At 45.9% G+C, this 18,951-nt stretch overlaps 1 protein-coding gene across 4 annotated transcripts in view; it reads right to left on the bottom strand.

The window, feature by feature from the left end:
* The window catches only part of LOC147628048 (protein disulfide-isomerase SCO2-like), a 28,197-nt gene extending 9,953 nt beyond the window's left edge, over positions 1 to 18,244 (bottom strand). For 3 of the 4 annotated variants that reach the window (XR_015268369.1, XM_086815015.1, XM_086815013.1), the window contains exons 1-2: positions 17,608 to 18,244; positions 17,263 to 17,389 (exon numbers count right to left, since the gene is read on the bottom strand). Coding sequence is in view for 3 of the 4 variants with exons in the window: in XM_086815015.1 (XP_086671141.1) it covers positions 17,263 to 17,389; positions 17,608 to 18,051 (571 nt within the window). In the remaining variant the exon portion in view is untranslated. Of the gene's footprint in view, positions 1 to 16,100; positions 16,943 to 17,262; positions 17,390 to 17,607 lie in introns of those variants that run through there. The other variant, XM_086815014.1, reaches the window with a different exon arrangement.
* Between the last annotated feature and the right edge of the window lie 707 nt (positions 18,245 to 18,951).

Below are 18,951 nucleotides of genomic sequence, written 5' to 3'. Positions count from 1 at the left end.
TCCTTCACGGGCTACATAAGGTATTCCTGCATGGCATGAAGTCACTGATTGTTCCTCTCCCATAGCATGGAGATTCATCCTCTTAGACATAAGTTCTTGTTCAAGCACCTGTGGGGATTCCAAGACATGTGGGATGGTTGCCTTTTCTGCATAGGCTTCCTCGGTACGGGCCAAGTATGCACGTGCGGCATCCCTCGGTTGCATGTGCAACTCTTGAGCAATCATTGCCATTGCATGATCCATATAAGATTCAGCTTTCTTGGCCTTCAAACGGTCATGTACCAATGGATCCTCGCAGCGGTAGAGGTTCAATTCTTCTTGTTGTGCATGGAGAAGAGCCTACATACGAGTAAGTTCAGCCCTCAAAACTATGGACTCTTCTTCCTGCATCTTCTCTTTGCCACGAGACAGCTGTCCCATATATTCATGTTCCCTATTGTGCACCACATGAGTTTACTCATCCTGTAAAGCATTGGAAGCATGCATTTCATTGTCCCTACCTCTTGTGTTAGCATCTCCAACATTCATTGTATGGCTGTCCATAATGTTCTAAGTGTAGAGATAGCTAGTGTTCACGGTGATCGTCTCTCACGATAGAAACGAAAGAGAACTGTATGCTCTGATACCAATGTAATTTGGTTGAACACAATGCTAATCAATACACTTAAATACACTAAGATTTGATGGACACTTGCTCAAATACAAGAAGTAAATTGCTGAATTGACAAGAGACACACAACGAGCCAGAACAGCCGACCCCTCCCTCAAATAAAGTATATTGATCTTGGGAGAATCAAGTACATAGTGTCATGGGCATTTCTGACCAGATTTCCATACCAATGCATATGAATACAGTATTGCAAACAAGTGGTTGTCGTTGCAGACTTGCAATCCACACTACCCTCTCAAGTGTCCATGTTCTCTACTATCTACTCTCTATTGTTCCACCAACACATGGTAGCAACAATATGCAAGAGAGCACGTAGGACAAGAGAACACTACACAGGGTATGTGATCTTGTAATCCGGTTCCTCCCTCCTGCTACTTGCTTCCATATTTAAGCGTAAAAGCTTACCAATAGCAAGTAGGGTCGATGACAGCAAAAGTCTTCGCGCGATGGAAGTCCTTGGAGTGTTGAGATCTTCGATTTGTCGCCTTTCTTCACGACAAAAGTCTTCAAGAGGATGAAGGGAACCTTGGGAAAGCTTCCCCTATGGTTCAGCTTGAGAAAGGAGAGCTGAAATTAGGGTTTTCTGCAAAAAGACCAGAAATTACAGCAATAAAGAGAGCTGTTTTGCTGAATTTCAGTCATTGGGAGTGTGTAGGAGGGTGATTAGCATCCGGAATCACTCTTGGAAGCTTGAAAATCACCTTCGCAAGCTTGGAAATGGAGTTGGGAAGGAGAATGTGCAGAAAATGCAACCCAACAGTCCTCATGAAGGAGGCGCCAATCTCTAGAGAGAGGAAGAGGAGTGAGGTGGTGAGTTGTCCAGTGTAGGTGGCAGGCAGGTGCTTTGTGGAGCAAGCTAGAGTGGACACATGGCTGGTTACTCCCTTTGTACAAAGGGAATAAGGTCTGAAGATAGCAATAGAATTGAGTGTTGAGTGTGCAATCTCTCTCTCTCTCATGGAGTTTTTAGTGTGGTTTAATCCACCTTAATTATGTTGCTTAATCTATGTCTATCACCATGATCAATCCCATTTTAGAATTGTTAACATGGTATCAGAGCTTGGGTGGGGTCTTGGTCATGGTGAATATTTATATATAGTTTTCTTGGTTATGTGTTTATTTGATTATGCATGTTATTATGGTTCATTTTATAAAAAAATTATGTACACTCTATTGTTGTTCTCTATTTGCATTTAAGAGAGGAGTTCAAAGCTGCCTATGAAGCTGAAAATCCATTATGAAGACTATGGAGTCTTCATCAAACATCAAAGAAGCTGCCCAAGAGAGTTGCAAATGGAGTTTTGCAACAAAGAGAAGATTTGCATCAAGGGAAGATGCAAATGGAATTAGAGATGGAGATTTCTGTCATCAAAAAGCTGCCAACAAAGTTTTGTGAAGGTAAAAGTGTGATTTTGCCTCAAGTTTTTGTTATTGAGCATGGAAGAAGGGTTGCTGATTTGTGGGATGAGAAGATCCCATGGTTCTTTGCATTTGGGCAAAGAGTGTAAGAGGTGCAAGCTTGTCAACTTGGTGGCAAGCTATAATGGGCTGATTTGCAGCTCATGTTGGAGCATGTTGAAAGGGCATGGCTCACAAAGTTGCTCATGGAAGATGGGCACCTAGAGATTTCTTGTGAGAAATCTAGTTGAAGGCACCCTTGGAGTGTTTTCCTTGTGAGAGAAGCGACATGGAAAGCTTGCTTGTCAGAGATGGAAGAGGGACTCTGACTGGGCCGATGATTTCGATTCCCAGCGTTCTCATGGTGGTTATTTGTACTCCCTCGAATCTGCCCCTTTCTCTTGGTCTAGCAAGAAGTAGGATACTGTTGCACGTTCTTCCGCTGAGACCGAATACTGGGCCCTCTATGACGCCACCATTGAGGCGATATATCTTCGACAACTTCTTACGGAGATGCGCGTTCCCTTTGACACCGCTTTACCATCTTCGTCGACAATCAGAATGCAATTGCCCTTGCTAGCAATCCTATTTTTTCTAACCGTACCAAGCATGTGTTAGCACATTCATCCCCAGTTTCTGCCCATGTCTAGTGTCCTTTTGGTCCCTTTTGCATGGCCCTTGATTGTGGACTGGCCACCCTTATTTTATATATTTTTCTAGGATTTTTCCTAGCCTGGATCCCTTTTTCCCAGTCGGCCAGCTTCTGCAATTCCAGTCGGCCAGCTCTCCCCGCCTATAAATAAGTGGGCTGGCCTCTCACCTTTTCATCTTGCCTAGTCTATCTTTTGCTCCCTCATTTACGAGACTCCTTCTGTCTCTTGCTTGGGACTGTATTGCTTGAGTATATTCAGCATAGTTGCTCCATATCTCTCTCTCTCTTGCACTCTCTATTCAGCACACTCCAGTGCTTATTTGCTTCCGCTCTGTGCACTCTTTCATGATATCATCGCTCCCGGTTCAGCGATTCCCTCTGCTGCTGCCATGTGCATGTTCAATGCCATGTACCTTCTCAAGACTAATCCAGAGGAAGGCAACCAGAAAAAGAGCATGAGAACCAGAGTTGGGGCACAAGGGGCAAAAGGTTGGACATGAAGCAAAGCTTGAAGAAGACCCAGAAGGAGTTGTCGGCTGCTGCTCAGGGAGGGCATCGTTGGCTGTACCAGATCAAGTCGGCTGCAGGCGGCACCTCAATCCATGGAGAAGCGCAACCCGACCAGCAATATGTGTGCTTCAGACCCAGTCGGCTGGTCCAATGGCAGTCGGCCAGCTTCTACATTGCTCAAGAATACTATAAAAGGCAAAGTGTGCCGATAGTTGTATTCATTCAATCCTCTAGGGATTGGGTCAGTAGGAGTCCCATAGGGGGACAGAATTTTGGGTGTTATCACCTTTTCTTCAAGGCAACCTAGGGCTGTAGACAAGTACCTTTTTGTACTATAGTAATATACTGAATTTTCTAGCACATCTCTCTCTCTCTACTCTCTCTACATATCTACGTTTTGCATCAGATGTTCTCCAGGAGTGCTTAGGGCTGAAAGAAGACTCCCAGAGCTTCCGCGTGTTACATTGGTATCAGAGCATCAGGCTCAGCAAAGCTAAACACTGATTCAGTCCCATATGATGGTGTACAGGTCCAAGATACAGGAAAGTACAGGGATGCGAAGCCCAAGGCAAGGAACACAAAGGAAAGAGCTCCCAAGAGGTTTGTTGGTGGTGTTCCACAGTGCCAGAGGGGATGGCAGTCCTGTGAGCCAGAGAGGTTCTCGGCGGGCAACGGTCTCAAGGGAGGTTTATCCTCCAAGGGTGATGTGAGAGTGCCAGACTCATTTCTCAGGAATGAAGACCAAGACAGTGTTCAGGGTCAGGGCGGGAATGGATTGTGGACTAGATGGAACTGATGCATAGATCTTAGTTTGAGACAGAGTGGTTTGGAGAACAGGCCGGGCTTTCAGAGAAAAGGGTTGTCAAGGGATGGATGGATGACAGAGGGACTTCGGGAAAAGATTTGGGATGATGACAGTCATCCAAGAGCAGGTTGGAATCCCGTCATCAAGTTTAGCAGAGGGGGATGTCATGTGCATGATCAATGCCATGTACCTTCTCAGGACTAATCCAGAGGAAGGCAACCAGAAAAAGAGCATGAGAACCAGAGTTGGGGCACAAGGGGCAGAAGGTTGGACATGAAGCAAAGCTTGAAGAAGACCCAGAAGGAGTTGTCGGCTGTTGCAGGGAGGGCATCGTTGGCTGTACCAGATCAGGTCGGCTGCAACAAGCACCTCAATCCATGCAGAAGCGCAACCCGACCAGCAATGTGTGTGCTTCAGGCCCAGTCGGCTAAGTGATCTCGCCTGACCTGGCAGTGAAGTCCTTGAACCAATCTCGATGGGATGTCATGTGAGCAGTAGCACCGCTATCCACAATCCACGACCGCGACTGAGAAGTCACAAGAGCAGGTATACGACGAGTACCTGCTAATAGAAGAATGCCATCATCCTTCTTGGTCTGAGACACCGTTGTAGAGGAAGAGTTCTTTGCTTCTTCATCCCGCTTCTTCTTGTGACATTGGGGCGATTTATGACCCTTCTTGCCACAATAATGACATTCAATGTCCTTGTTTTTAGAAGATTTGCTTTTGTCTTTATCCTTGTCGTTATCCTTGGAGTTCTTGTGAGAATCCCCTTTCCCTTTCTTTTGTTGATTCTTTCCTTTATCTCGCGCAACCAAAGCTCCATCAGGACCACCAGAGGTGCTAGTCCGCTCCTCAAAGCGAGACTCAATCTGCATAAAGGAGGGGAGAACTTTCTCCCAAGTAACTGGAACAAGACGAGGAGAAGAAACAAGAGACTGAAAATAAGCATCAAACCTCTCTGGAAGCTTGGTGAGAAGCCGAATAGCCATTTCCTCTGTAGAGATATCCTTGCCACAAACATCAAGCTCGTCCCGGAGATCTTTCATCTTCGAGATGAAACCAGATAAAGATGGAAAGGTAGAAACTGATAAAGATGGAAAGGTAGAAACTGATAAGTTCATAAGCTGTTTTTCCAATGCCAAAATCTGACCCCGGAGACTTAATCTCGTAGAGATCTACAAAAGCCTTCCAAACTTCATGTGCAGCACCTGCTGTACGCACATGAGAGAGAATAGAATCCTGACAGTTCAACATCAGAAAGGAGAAAACACGACGATCATTTACCTGCCAAATATCAATCTGTGCCTGAGTCACACCACCGGAAGCAAGGGTGGGAGGGGTGGCATTGGCAGGTGTAACAAGCCAATCCCAGAGATTCACACCATGCAAGGCTGATTTCTCACCTTACACCTTCCACAAGGTGTAGTTGGAACCATCCAACTTTGCAGACTCAGAGAACATATGAAGTGTAGTCGGGGCAGCCATCACAAAAGCTTGGGCTCAATCTCAAAAATATGCACAATCTCGAAAGGAGTGTCCACCACAGGTACCAAGGGTGTCACCAAAGCCCGAACCACCACAATCCCCCTCTGCAAAAGGGAATGTCCACCGGAGAGGAAAACGCAGCCAAAGAGGGGCTGCTGTCCTGAAAAAGCAGGCCGCCTAGATCCAAACTCCAAGTAGAAGTAAAACGCTGATGAGAAAATTACCTTCTGGCTGCAAGCGATGAAGCCAAACTGAAGGGAAAGCAATCAGCAGAAGCTGTCCAGAAAATGCAGCAACCAGAGGGCTGCAAATCTGAGAAAAACACAGAGGTTAAGGGGCTGTAAATAGGGCTGAATCTGCCGCAGCTGTAACACGCGGAAGCTCTGGGAGTCTTCTTTCAGCCCTAAACACTCCTGGAGAACATCTGATGCAAAACGCAGATATGTAGAGAGAGTAGAGAGAGACAGAGATGTGCTTGAAAATTCAGTATATTACTATAGTACAAAAAGGTACTTGTCTACAGCCCTAGGCTGCCTTGAAGAAAAGGTGATACCACCCAAAATTCTGTCCCCCTATGGGACTCCTACTGACCCAATCCCTAGAGGATTGAATGAATACAACTATCGGCACACTTTGCCTTTTATAGTATTCTTGAGCAATGTAGAAGCTGGCCGACTGCTGTCTTTTTCTTCCGTGCCAGTGCATGGACATGGCACCATCCCCATCTTCCGTTCTTCCGAGATGTACTTCTGTGACGTTCTGTACATTCCAGATTTTGCTATCTGTTGTTCATTTCCGGATATTTGGTTGTTCGGCGTATGTTCATGTGCCTAAGGAGCATCGCTCCAAGTTGGACTCGAAGTCTCAGCTAATGACTTTTCTCGGATACAGCGCTGTGTCCAAGGCATATCGTCTTTATGATCCTCAGGTCGGCAAAGTTGTGAGCCGTGATGTGGTGTTCGGCGAGACTCCTACATCTTCAGAGGGGGGTGGTGAGCTTCTTCTTCCTCCACCTCCACCTCCTCCTCCTCCTCCTCCTCCCTATGCTTCTATTACACCTCCAACTGTCAATTCTCAATCAAATGATGATGACTCTGCTCCTCCTCCAGCGAGTTCGAGCATATCTGTGCCTGGATGGTACTATCAGACAGTTCGTGATTCTGGGTTACGTAAGCTTCCTTCTGCTCCTCTGCCTGGTTCTCTCCGGCGATCTTCCAGAGTTACAGGGAAACAAATTCATGAGGGCAACATGTTAGGGCGAGGTTGGTTGCCAAGGGTTATGCTCAACGCCTTGGAGTTGACTTCGATGGCACCTTCGCTCCGACGGCCTGGATGACTACCATACGCACCGTTCTTGCTCTTGCAGGACATCATATGATGGGAGAATGAGAATTAGGGTTAGAGTTCATTCATGGGAGACATACACAGAGAAGCAAGGGAGAGAGAGAGAGAGTTGTGGGGATAAGTCAACTCACCAAATGAGTGTGTGACTCCCCTATCACACATGTATATTGCACTAGTACACATAGTACACTTAGTACATTAAAAGTACTAAGTGTACTATGTACTATAACTTATGGGCTTGTACACACTATAAGGGTGGGCATAACGCCTTTACCCCAACAACCTCCCACTTAAAGGCAAAGTGCCCTTAAATGAAGGAAAAGAAAAAATCAGCATGTACATGAAAATATACAAGGCCATATCAAGGCTGAAAATGGCCTCATCCAATGCCCATCAAGTGTCTGCAATGAGCAAACCGCTCCGGAGGCAAACTCTTCGTCAACAGATCAGCCGGGTTGTCATCCGTATGAATCTTAACAAGCTGAATTTGCTTGTTCTCTATCACCTCTCGGATGAAGTGATACTTCACATCCACATGCTTCGTCTTTGCATGAAAGACAGGGTTCTTTGCCAACTGGATGGCACTCTGACTGTCACAATGCAACAATGGAATATCCCCTGTATAGCCCAAATCAACCACTAACCGAGATAGCCATAATGCCTCCTTGCAAGCCTCTGTGGCTGCAATATACTCGGCCTCTGTAGTAGATAAGGCTGTGCACTTCTGCATCCTGGATATCCATGACACAGCACCTCCTGTGAATGTAAACACATAACCGGTAGTAGACTTCCGGTTATCTGGATGACCGGCATAATCCGAATCCGTGTAACCATGCACTAATGCATCCTGTTTGCCAAAGCAAATGCACAAATCCTGTGTGCCCTTCAGGTATCTCATGACACCTTTCACTGCTTCCCAATGCTTCTTGCCAGGGTTGGCCATGTATCTAGAAACCACTCCCACTGCAAATGCAATGTCCGGCCTAGTAGCAACCATGGCATACATGAGACTGCCACAAGCTGAAGCATACAGAATCTTGGCCATATCAGCCCTGTCACTATCCGACTGTGGGCTGTCCATAGCACTGAGTTTCACATATGGAGGCAAAGGAGTACTAGCTTTCTTCCCCCCATCCATATTGAACCTCTGCAAGACTTTGCCAATGTATTCCTTCTGAGACAAATACAACACATGCTAATTTCTGTCCCGAAGCATCCGCATACCCAAGATGTGATTTGCATCACCCAAATCCTTCATATCAAAGGTTTGATGCAGCCTCTGCTTCAAGGCATCCATCTCTTTACGAGATTTCCCGGCAATCAACATATCATCAACATACAAGATAAGGATCAATAGACTGCCATCCAAAGCTTTCTTGGTGTACAAGCAGTGATCTATGTCACTTCTCCTGAATTTCTGAGATTTCATGAATGTATCAAATTTATGATACCATTCCCTTGGTGCCTGTTTGAGCCCATAAAGACTCTTTTTCAGCCTACATACAAGCTTCTCCTTTCCATTTACTGCATAACCCTCTGGTTGCTGCATATATATCTCCTCATGGAGATCACCGTGAAGAAAAGCAGTTTTCACATCCATCTGAATCAAGTCCAGATCATCATGCGCAACCAAAGCCAACACAGCTCTAAGTGTGGTCATTTTGACCACTGGAGAGAAGATCTCATCAAAGTCCACACCATATTCCTGCTTGAAGCCCTTAGCCACTAACCTGGCTTTGTATCTTGGCTTTGCATCTGATGCAACTTTGAGCCTGTAAACCCACTTGCATGGCAAAACCTTCTTGCCTGCAGGCAAATGCACCAACTTCCAAGTTCCATTTTTATGCAGAGAATCCATCTCTGACTTCATGGCACGCTCCCATAGAGCCTTGTCTGCCCTCTGTAAAGCCTCCTTATAACATGAGGGCTCCCCACAGTCAGTGAGCATCAAGTAGTCAACCCCTGGAACAAACCTGTCAGGGGCTCTGGAGGGTCTTGTGGACCTCCGTACCCAATGATCATCATTTGCAGGTTGCTGTCCAGCCTGCATATCACCCATTGGTGGCTCCTGTTCCATGCCATAAGGCTGAAATATCATGCCCGGTATTTCCTCCAACTGTGGTATATCCATAGGGATATCTTCTGCCATATCTGGCTGTCCATTTGGACCATTTTCAGCACCATTTAAGGGCTGGTTTTCCTGCTGTAATGGCTGATTTACAGCCCTTTGTTGTTGTCCATGATGTCCATCATCATCAAAGATGACTCTGCCAGGCTCCTGTTGCCTTGCAGGCTCCTTATACATGCATGTTTCATCAAAAATGACATCATTGCTGCGTATGATCTTTCTATTCATGGGATCCCAAAGTCTATACCCCATTTCACCTCTGTCACCATATCCTAGGAATATGCATTTATGAGACTTAGGATCAAGTTTGGTGCGCATTTCCCTGCGTATGTGCACGTACGCAACGCAACCAAACACTCTCAAGTGCTTGTATGACGGAGGCTTCCCTGTCCATACTTCTTCTGGCACTTTCCCACCAAGCCTCGTGTTAGGTGACCTGTTTATAAGGTGAACGGCTGTCATAACAGCTTCAGCCCAAAAACCATGAGGTAATGCAGCATGTGACAACATAGAACGGACCTTCTCCTGAATGGTCCTATTCATCCTCTCTGCTGTCCCGTTTTGTGGAGGATCATAAGGAGTAGAGAGCTCCCTCTTGATGCCTTTAGCATCACAAAAGTCCTGAAACTGTTTGGACATATACTCTCCACCATTGTCGGAACGCAAAGCCTTCAGTGTTTTGCCAGTTTGATTCTCAACATGAGCAACAAACTTCTGGAACACTGAAAATGTATCACTCTTCAAACGAAGAGGATAGACCCACACCTTGCGTGTGGCATCATCTATAAAAGACACAAAGTATTTTGCCCCTCCCAAAGAAAGCTGAGGCATCTCACATACATCTGTATGCACAAGCTCTAACTGAGCATCTTTCTGTCCAAGAGCTTTCTTGTGGGGGCACTGTAGTTGCCTACTATATATACAATGCTCACAAAACTGAAAACTTGAAAACTTTAGAGAAGGCAAGTAACCCAAACGAGACAATTGCTCCATTCCTTTGACACTCATGTGTCCCAACCGGCTATGCCACATAGAGATTTCCGGCAGCTCGGTTGCATTTACATTAGCATGGTGACAAACACCTGCATGCATGAAGTAAAGAGTGTCCACCTTAGAGCCTCTGGCAACAACCAGTGAGCCCTTACTAATCTTCCACTTTCCACTACCAAATGTGGTAACATAATCAGCATCATCAAGCTGTCCAGTAGAAAGCAGATTCTTCTTGATCTCAGGCACATGCCTGACATCATGGAGCATAAGCTGTGAGCCATCTGAAAATACAAGCCTCACATCACCTCTGCCAAGAATCTTGCATGCATGGTTATCACCCAAATACACCACTCCTTCATTGCCAGCAGTATACCTGACAAACAAGTCTCTGCAACCTGTGACATGAAAGGAGGCACCTGAATCAATGATCCATGAGTGCATACCATGACCACCTGTGAGAAGTGAATGGGCATCAAGTGAAGACGTAAAGAGGACCTCATCCTCACTGCCACCTGCATGTGACACATTGATTTCTTCGATCTTGACTCCACTTTTGCCCTTTGGCTTTACATCTTTGGCTTCATCCTTGTCTTTGTCTTTGCCTTTTCCCTTTTCTTTTTGATCGTTTTTCCATTTGTAGCATTGCTTTTTGATGTGTCCCTTCTTGCCACAATAATGGCATTCCAAATCCTTTTTGGAGCGAGACTTGCTCCTTCCCCTTTCTTGGCTTTTTCCCCTTTGCTGGGATCTCCCACGTGCATTCATTGCATTGGACTTTCCAACAGAGTTGTTTTTCCTGTTCATCTCTTCTTGAAGAAGAGCACCCTCAACATCTGCATATGACAGCATAGCATGCGAATTGCTAGTGGCTGTCCTAAATGTGTCCCAACTCTCTGGCAAAGTGCATAACAAAAAAGTGGCTTTGAACTCATCGTCCATTGCCAACTTTTGATTAATGACCTGGCTGACAATACCATTAAACTCATTTAAATGGGCTGTCATAGACGCCCCTTCCTTCATCTGAAGACCTATGAGTTTCTTCAACCAATACACTTTGCTTGAGGCACTTTGTTGGGCATACAAGTCCTGCAATCTCTGCCACATTCCCCAAGCTGTCTTCTCTTCACGAATGCTGAAAAGTAAAGAGTCTGACACAGACAACATGATAGTAGATCTTGCCAGCTCATCCATATCTTCCCACTCTTCAGCAGTAAGAGAAGCGGGCATCACACCCCTTTCTTTGATAGGCTTGTGCTGCTTTTTCTGGAGCAACACATTGTAGCACTGGGTTTGCCAAATATCATAATTATGCGAGCCTTCAAGCTTCTTGATGTGAAGCAATGAAGAGCTCTCACTTGTGGTTGCCATAGCAATATGCAACCTGTCAATGCCTGACTCCCTGCAAAATGTGCAAACACTGCACCAAAAGCACACAAAGTGCTCACAGTTGTTCTCCCAAGCTTTATCTCCCACTGCGGAAGCAAGAATGCAACTTTTCTCCCACTGTATGTGATGAAAACACCAAAATCTGGTTGCTGCAGATTTTGGACAGCACCTTAAATGTGCTCTTTTGCCCTTCCAAAGTACTGTACAGCAGTACCAAGTGCTCACCAATGATGTACCAAACCTGTACCGGCAAGTACAGCAGCTGAAATTGAACCTTTTGGTCACTCAAAACAATGTACAGCCATGCCAAAACATGCACAAAGCTGTGCCAAATCTGTACCAGCAAGTACAGTAGCAATAAATGCTCTCCTGGCTGTCCAAATGAGTGAAAATCAAACTTTTACAGTCCTGTACACTGCATACAACAGTCCCGAACAGAAATTGGGCAAAAGCCCCTTGACTTCAAGCTGATTTCTGAGGATTCAAGGCATAAATGTCTTGCCTGCTGCTTTGCCAAGCTCAACAAGCATACGAACTTGAAAAGCCCCTTGATTTAAGATCAATTTCTGATCATACATGGTACATTGACGCACATGAAGGCATCCAGAGTGTTCACGATGCTTTCCCCTGGCCACATATACATCAAATACATGAAAGCCCCTTGATTTACAGGCACATTGAGTGCTTGTAAGGCATCAACACATTATCCTCAGCATCAAATGCGATTGACTGCATGCAAATCAATCCAATCGGCACAAAAGCCCCTTGATTTGCACTGCAATTTGCTGCAATTTTGCCCAAATGTGCAATTTTTCACATCATACATCATGTATGAGTGCTTAATTGCACAATTACATCAAAAGCCCCAAATTTCGACATCCAATTTCCTGCAAATTGATCCTGATTGTGACCAATGTCACCCAATTTTGCAATTTTGCTCAAAATTGAGCAATTCGACACCTGTATCTGCTCAATTGTTGATTGTACCTGCTCAATTGCAAGTCCCAAAAAAAAATTGAAGCAGAATACCTTGTAATTTTCTGATTTTTCTCTGATTTGCAGGCGGGGGGGGCGCTTCTTGCTGATGTTGATGCTGACCGGCTACACTGCTACAGCTTGAGGATCCCTGCTCGAAGGTGTTGAATCTTCTCTCCTGCTGTGTATTGGGCTGGAAGTCGTAGGCGGGAAGGACATCAATGACGGCAGCTTGTCCAGTGCTGCTGCGTTGACTGGGTGGCTACGTCTGCCCACGCAATGAAGATGTTGCTGCACTGGAACTCTCGCTGGAACTCCACGCGCGTGTGCTGCTTGCTTTGCAGCCGCCTTCACCTGCTGTGCGCTTCGCTCGCCTAGCGCCAGTTTACATGACGGGCTCCGCCCAACGCGTTGTGAGCCGTAAACTAGTCGACGACTAATGCCCAGCGACCTTCGCTTACGTTTCGCCTAGCGCCACTCGCCTAGGTGTGCGCTTATGTTCGCTCCACGCTTGACGCCACGCTAGACTGCTGTAGGCGCCTGGCTGCTGTGATTCAGCACAGAAGTGGCTTCCGCCACCTTCTCCTTACGCCCACCTATCTACTACAGCTGCGTGCTGGTCGCTTCTTCTGGCCTCTTCACACACAAGCTGCGCCCAACCTGCTGGTCGCTTCTAGCTTGACTGGAGACTCTGAAGACAACAAAGGACCAGGGAAGAATCTGCTTGCACCGAATGGCTCTGATACCAGTTGATGGGAGAATGAGAACTAGGGTTAGAGTTCATTCATGGGAGACATACACAGAGAAGCAAGGGAGAGAGAGAGAGAGTTGTGGGGATAAGTCAACTCACCAAATGAGTGTGTGACTCCCCTATCACACATGTATATTGCACTAGTACACATAGTGCACTTAGTACATTAAAAGTACTAAGTATACTATGTACTATAACTTATGGGCTTGTACACACTATAAGGGTGGGCATAACGCCTTTACCCCAACATCATAGATGGCCCGTTTTCAAGATGGACGTCAAGTTGGCTTTCCTGAATGGAGTGCTTACACAGGAGGTTTATGTTGATCAACCACCGGGATTTGTTGTTCCAAGCAAACAGGATCAGGTGTACCGGCTGAAGAAGGCTTTATATGGTCTAAAGCAGGCTCCGCAGGCTTGGTACCAGCGGATTGATGAGTTCTTTCAGAAGCTCGGCCTACGCCGTTCTCATGCAGATTCGAACCTTTATATCCTCCTTGAGAGGGGGTTGATTGTTATCATTGTGGTCTGTGTTGATGACCTCATCTTTACACGTTATTATTCTGTGAGGATCCGTTCAGTCATGGATGCTTAAGAGATAGAGTTTGAGATGACGAATCTTGGCCTTTTGCATTATTTTCTTGGCTTTGAGATTTGGCAAACCTCGAAGGGTGTTTTCTTCTCTCAGCAAAAGTACACACGGGAGATTCTTGACAAATTTCAAATGACTGGATGCAGACCAGTATCTTCTCCTATGGATACTAGTGAGAAGCTTTCTCTACTTGATGCTTTTGATCGGGAACAGTATCGGATTCTCGTTGGTTGTTTGGTTTGGTTGACCTACTCCTGATTGGACACATGTTTCACAGTCAGTTTATTGAGTTTTTTTTCATCCAAACCCCGTCAGCAACATTGGCGGTGTGCTCTCAGAGTTCTTCGGTACTTCATATATGTGAAAACCTCTTGCATTGTGGCATTGAATCCAGTCCCACCCAATCTCAACCGGTTCTACACCATTGACAAACCCTCGTCCCATTCCTCATCATGATCCTCTTCAAACCCCTTTTTCATCTTCTCTCATGGTCCCCTTTCTGGCCTGAGAGGGGTGTGTGGAATTATGCCATTTTATCCTGCCCAAAAAGGGCACTTTTTGATATTTTTGGTTTTTATTTTTGTCTTGTGCTGCTGGCCGCCACTTCTCCCTAACCGACCAGCAGCCCTTCACTCATATAAAAGGATCCCAGCGTTTTCTTCAACTCTCGCTCTGGTTTTTGCTGCTGCTGGTGCAGGCCGCCTACATCAGGCTCATCTTCAGTGTTTACTGAAGCTGGTTCTGGCCGCCTACATCAGGTTCTCATCAGCGTTTACATCATCCACTCTTCGCTTACATCAGGGCTGTATTCCAGCGCCTACATCAGGCTGATTTCATCGCCTACATCAGGCCTGACTTCATCGCCTACATCAGATTGAATTCAGTGTTTTACATCAGCAGACATCAGCGCCTACAGCACTTCATCTGCGTTTTATGGGACAGCAGCCCTCTCTGCTCCTTTGACCTCCACAATCGGGATGGCAGCCCTCTCTGCTCTCTTCTTCAGGACAGCAGCCTACCATCTGCCTCGGATTGTGGCCTTTTCCACCCTCTGCATTATCACCGGACAGCAGCCCTCTCTGCTTCTTCGGAGTCTCACACTGAGCTCTTGTACTGGACTTTATCATATATATATACACTCATTGCATGCTGTGTGATTTGCGCTGATCTCTCATATATTTGGTCCTTTGGTTCTTTTGCCCTCACACTACACCCCACCATCCACTGGGTGGAATTAGTAGTATACCACCTATCATGATTGTACATCTATAGCATGCTAGACAGTGACTGCATACTGAGCTGCATATGACTAGGATTAGCTTTTCATTTCAGTTTTTCTTTCCATGATACTCAAGACATGGACTTGTTGTACACAAATTTGTCTCATAGGACACACAGCCGACAGCCCAGCAGTGGGCACCCCGTGGGACTCTAGTTGAGAGAGCTATCCAGTTGGGCAGATCTAGACGCCCGAGGGTTCGCGGACCCTCACATCGGAGACGGTGCCTACACCGGAGGATTCGGAGCATCATTGCGAGGCATCGGGCTCGTCCGACCAGGCATCTCACTATGGCAGATAATTCATGTATCCATGTACTCATGTACCCCATTTTGACTAGTAGCATTAGCTTCCCCCCTACTGATGTATTGTGGGGCTATCTCTTTTCTTTTCCAGACAATGTATCAGATGTCACATGGTTGTAACTTTGGTCTCATAGGTCACTTTGGCCTTTTGAAGACGTTAATATAACATTTCATCTCTCTCTCTCTCTCTCTCTCTCTCTCTCTCTCTCTCTCTCTCTTTGTTGGTGATTTGCATCAGGGTTCCTATTCAGTTGCTTAGGGCTGAAAGATTCCACACATATGACTTATGGAGTCTTGAATGCTACACATTATGCTACTAATACCTGATACAGATTGTACTTAATGCTACAAAGCTGTACACGGCAGAAACCTGATGTGCCGAGGCAGCTAACTGTTGATCCAAGGCTGAGGCTTGCATATCCAACTCTAAAAGCTAATTAATGACCCAAACATTAATATTTATAGACAAAAATCTTGTCGACATAACTTCATAAAAGTCACTTAATGTGTTCATAAAAAGGTGCCTAACCCTTAACCCTTTAGCCAGGCTGGTTTACACATGCTTATGCTAGAATTATGTTCACATGTCACCAAACTAATTGGTGCACGACATGGCAAATCGACAATGTGGGGGATTGTTTCACCTCAGACTTGGGCTTGTCAACTTGCTGCTCTTCTCCGGAGTGTGCTTGCCCATGAGAAGCCACGTAATTAGGAAAAAGGGACTCCGTGTCACATCCCTCATGCATGGCAAGGCTAACAAAACGAGCAAAGGGCACCAAAAGATCCCAGATCGAACCATGCTCTCATGACTCTGTTCCCTGCCTCCTAATGAGGCAACTAACACAATCAGAATGCTAGAAAAGAAAAAATCTGAGAAAACCCTAGGTTAAAAAGGACAAACCGGTAGTGGTTCCCAAATGTACAGTGTCCACATAGAGCTCAATGTTCACGGTCTACCCTGTTACACTCTGACTGAAGCAAGACTCTAGGAAACCTAAGTTTTGATACCAAATGTAAGACTATAGGGCTAAACGTAAGTGTTTATGGCAGCAGAAGACTTAAACGCACAAACACAAGCAATTCCAAAACCCAACTAACTAATCTCTACAATGATTCTCAGAGCACAAGATCTATATACAAAAGAATATACCAAAACTATGGTTGTAAATCTATCCAAAGTTGGCTAGACACAAATTACTTCAAGGTTGATGAAGGACCTTGCTCCACCAAACGCTGGCAAAACATCTGCTTCCATCCACCCTTTAACACAGGCTTCAGAGCTCATAAGGAAGAATGACTGGTTATGAACTGGGGATGGGGGGTGCTTATAGCCTCATCAGCCCCCTAAAGTGCTGATCGGCTGGTCTGCTGCTGGTCGGCCTGCTATCCAACCTGCTGCCCGCCAGCTGTCCAGCAGCCAAATGCACCTGTCAGGCTGCTGGTCGGCTGGTCGTAGTCAACCTGCTGCCGGACCTGCCTGCCACCTGTCCGTCCAGCATCTAAACGCAGCTATCTGGCACCTGAACAAGTCAAAATCTGGTCCTGCCCTGCCTGGCATCATTTCCGAGGTACAATGGGCAGCTCGATCTTCTCAAAGGCTGGCTAAGCACAGGGTGGGATCTGCTAATCATGAGCATACTCTGCAGGTGCATTACAGTGGACAGAACCTGTTTACAAACATGTTGTGCTGGTAAATTCACTCAAGTGCCAAAACATGACAGTTTCATGAGGCCTTTGCCATTAGAATCAATCCTACCATAGCTGATTTTTCACCGATTACTTCTATCATTAAATCTACTCATTTTCATTTCGAATCCGCTGAGATCCTCTGTCCACCACATGACACAAAAAACAGCTACTTACGGCTCCATCTAGTAGGACTAGCTAGCTTATGACCAATCTCTAGTTTGTTCTTAATCTAGCAAGAAAAACTGACTTCATACAGGATGTAATCTCATTTCACCCATGCTATACACATGACACTTACCTAATCCCATACAAGGAATGCACTTGCAAATGACTTCCCGACCCTTTTTTCGATAATAGCTTACTTCACCAGTTCCTTGACACCTCGAGCACTTCCCTGTCCACTGGTATAGAACATCTTTGCAATCCTGCAGCATGCATGCACACAATCTATCAATAGGAAAAAAGAAACCTGAGCATAGAAAAACCAAATGCCTAGATTGTATATGTGTGTGTGTCATACATATATGTGCGTGTGTGCACACGCGCGCGCGCGCACACACACACACACACACACACACACACACACACACACGTGTCTATTTATTTATTTATTTGCATTATAATGCACCCCAAAAAAAATTACTTTCTCATCTGGGTCGCAGTTCTTCATATTCTCCACGTCCTGGGGGTTCGGGGTGGAGCCTGGATAGGCCATAGGGAGGGGGAGGGCCTCGTGCTTGCTGAGGGCGCTCTCATCGTCCTTGCACCATCTACCATTATTGTTGTTATTATTCGCATACACTCGCCATTCTTTGCCGCGCGCGGAGCTCTGAGATCCGTCCAGACTAGGGCTTGGCCCAGCATGCCGGGCGGCGCTGCTGCTGCTGCTGCTGGGCGGCGATGGCATGGCCACTGGCGGTGGCGGCGGTGGCTGCTCAAGATTGATGGCCGGGACAAATGCACTCCGGACAGACAATTTCCTAGAAAAAGATGATGATGAGGCGAAGGACACTGTGGCCTGTTGTTGCCGCCATTCTTGAGAGAGAAGGCAGGCTGGATCAAACAGAGAGGAGCTCCCATGAAGCATTCTACCTAGCTACGAGACTCTGCACAAAGCATATCTCCTCGTTACTCTGCAGAAAACTTGGCTTCTCTTCTCAGGTTCGTAGGCATTCCCAAATGCTCCTCCTGCTGGAATTTATGCTCCTCACTCTCCGGAGGAGTCGTAAACGCACACGTCACACCCTGGGCCGCCCTCGTGTGTAACTAAGCTACCAACACGACAAAACAACGTAAGCCATTCAAAATTTCCAACTGGCTATATACTATATAGACTGTGTTGCTATAATGTGTGTCAAGGCTCGCATCATTAAAATTGAGGCTTCCAGGGCCTTTTAGGGCTTCATATGAAAATTTGCCAAAGGTTGCAACCATGAAGCATTCTATAATTGTTAAAACATTTTTTTAAGCCCCACATTAGAGTTTGAAGTTTAAGCAGATATCGAGCATGTATGTGTAAGAGCATGTGGGTATGGGTGTATGAGTGTGTGTGTCCTGTGTGTAAGAGCATGTGGGTACATGTGTATGAGTGTGTGTCGTGTGTACATATTAACTGGCGTAATTTATTAATGTGGTGAAGCTTAAAATAGATGGGAAGGTGGCACCTTGAAGCCCACACTGAAGAGGGAAAGTTCTAAATAAAATTTTGATGAAACTTACTTTGGGTTTCAAATTTAAGGCATGCGAGTGACAAGTCACATCAACATGCTTGTTTAAATAGTCACCCTTACCCTTTCTCTGTTTATGATAATCTCGAAGTTGCTTGGTGACCCCCCCACCACAATGTCACAAGTCACATCAACATGCCTCCTTAAACAATCACCCTTACCCTTTCTCGCTTTATGATAATCTTGAAGTGGTTTAGTGACCCCCGCACCACAAAGTGCACGCTGGACTGGGTTGCGCAATGTGCAAATCCATCGCTTGG

This window comes from Cibotium barometz, chromosome 20 (assembly GCF_041138505.1).
Source record: "Cibotium barometz isolate CiBa-2024 chromosome 20, ASM4113850v1, whole genome shotgun sequence".
In the NCBI taxonomy this organism is placed as follows: domain Eukaryota; kingdom Viridiplantae; phylum Streptophyta; class Polypodiopsida; order Cyatheales; family Cibotiaceae; genus Cibotium; species Cibotium barometz.
This window is presented reverse-complemented; position numbering and strand designations above follow the sequence as displayed.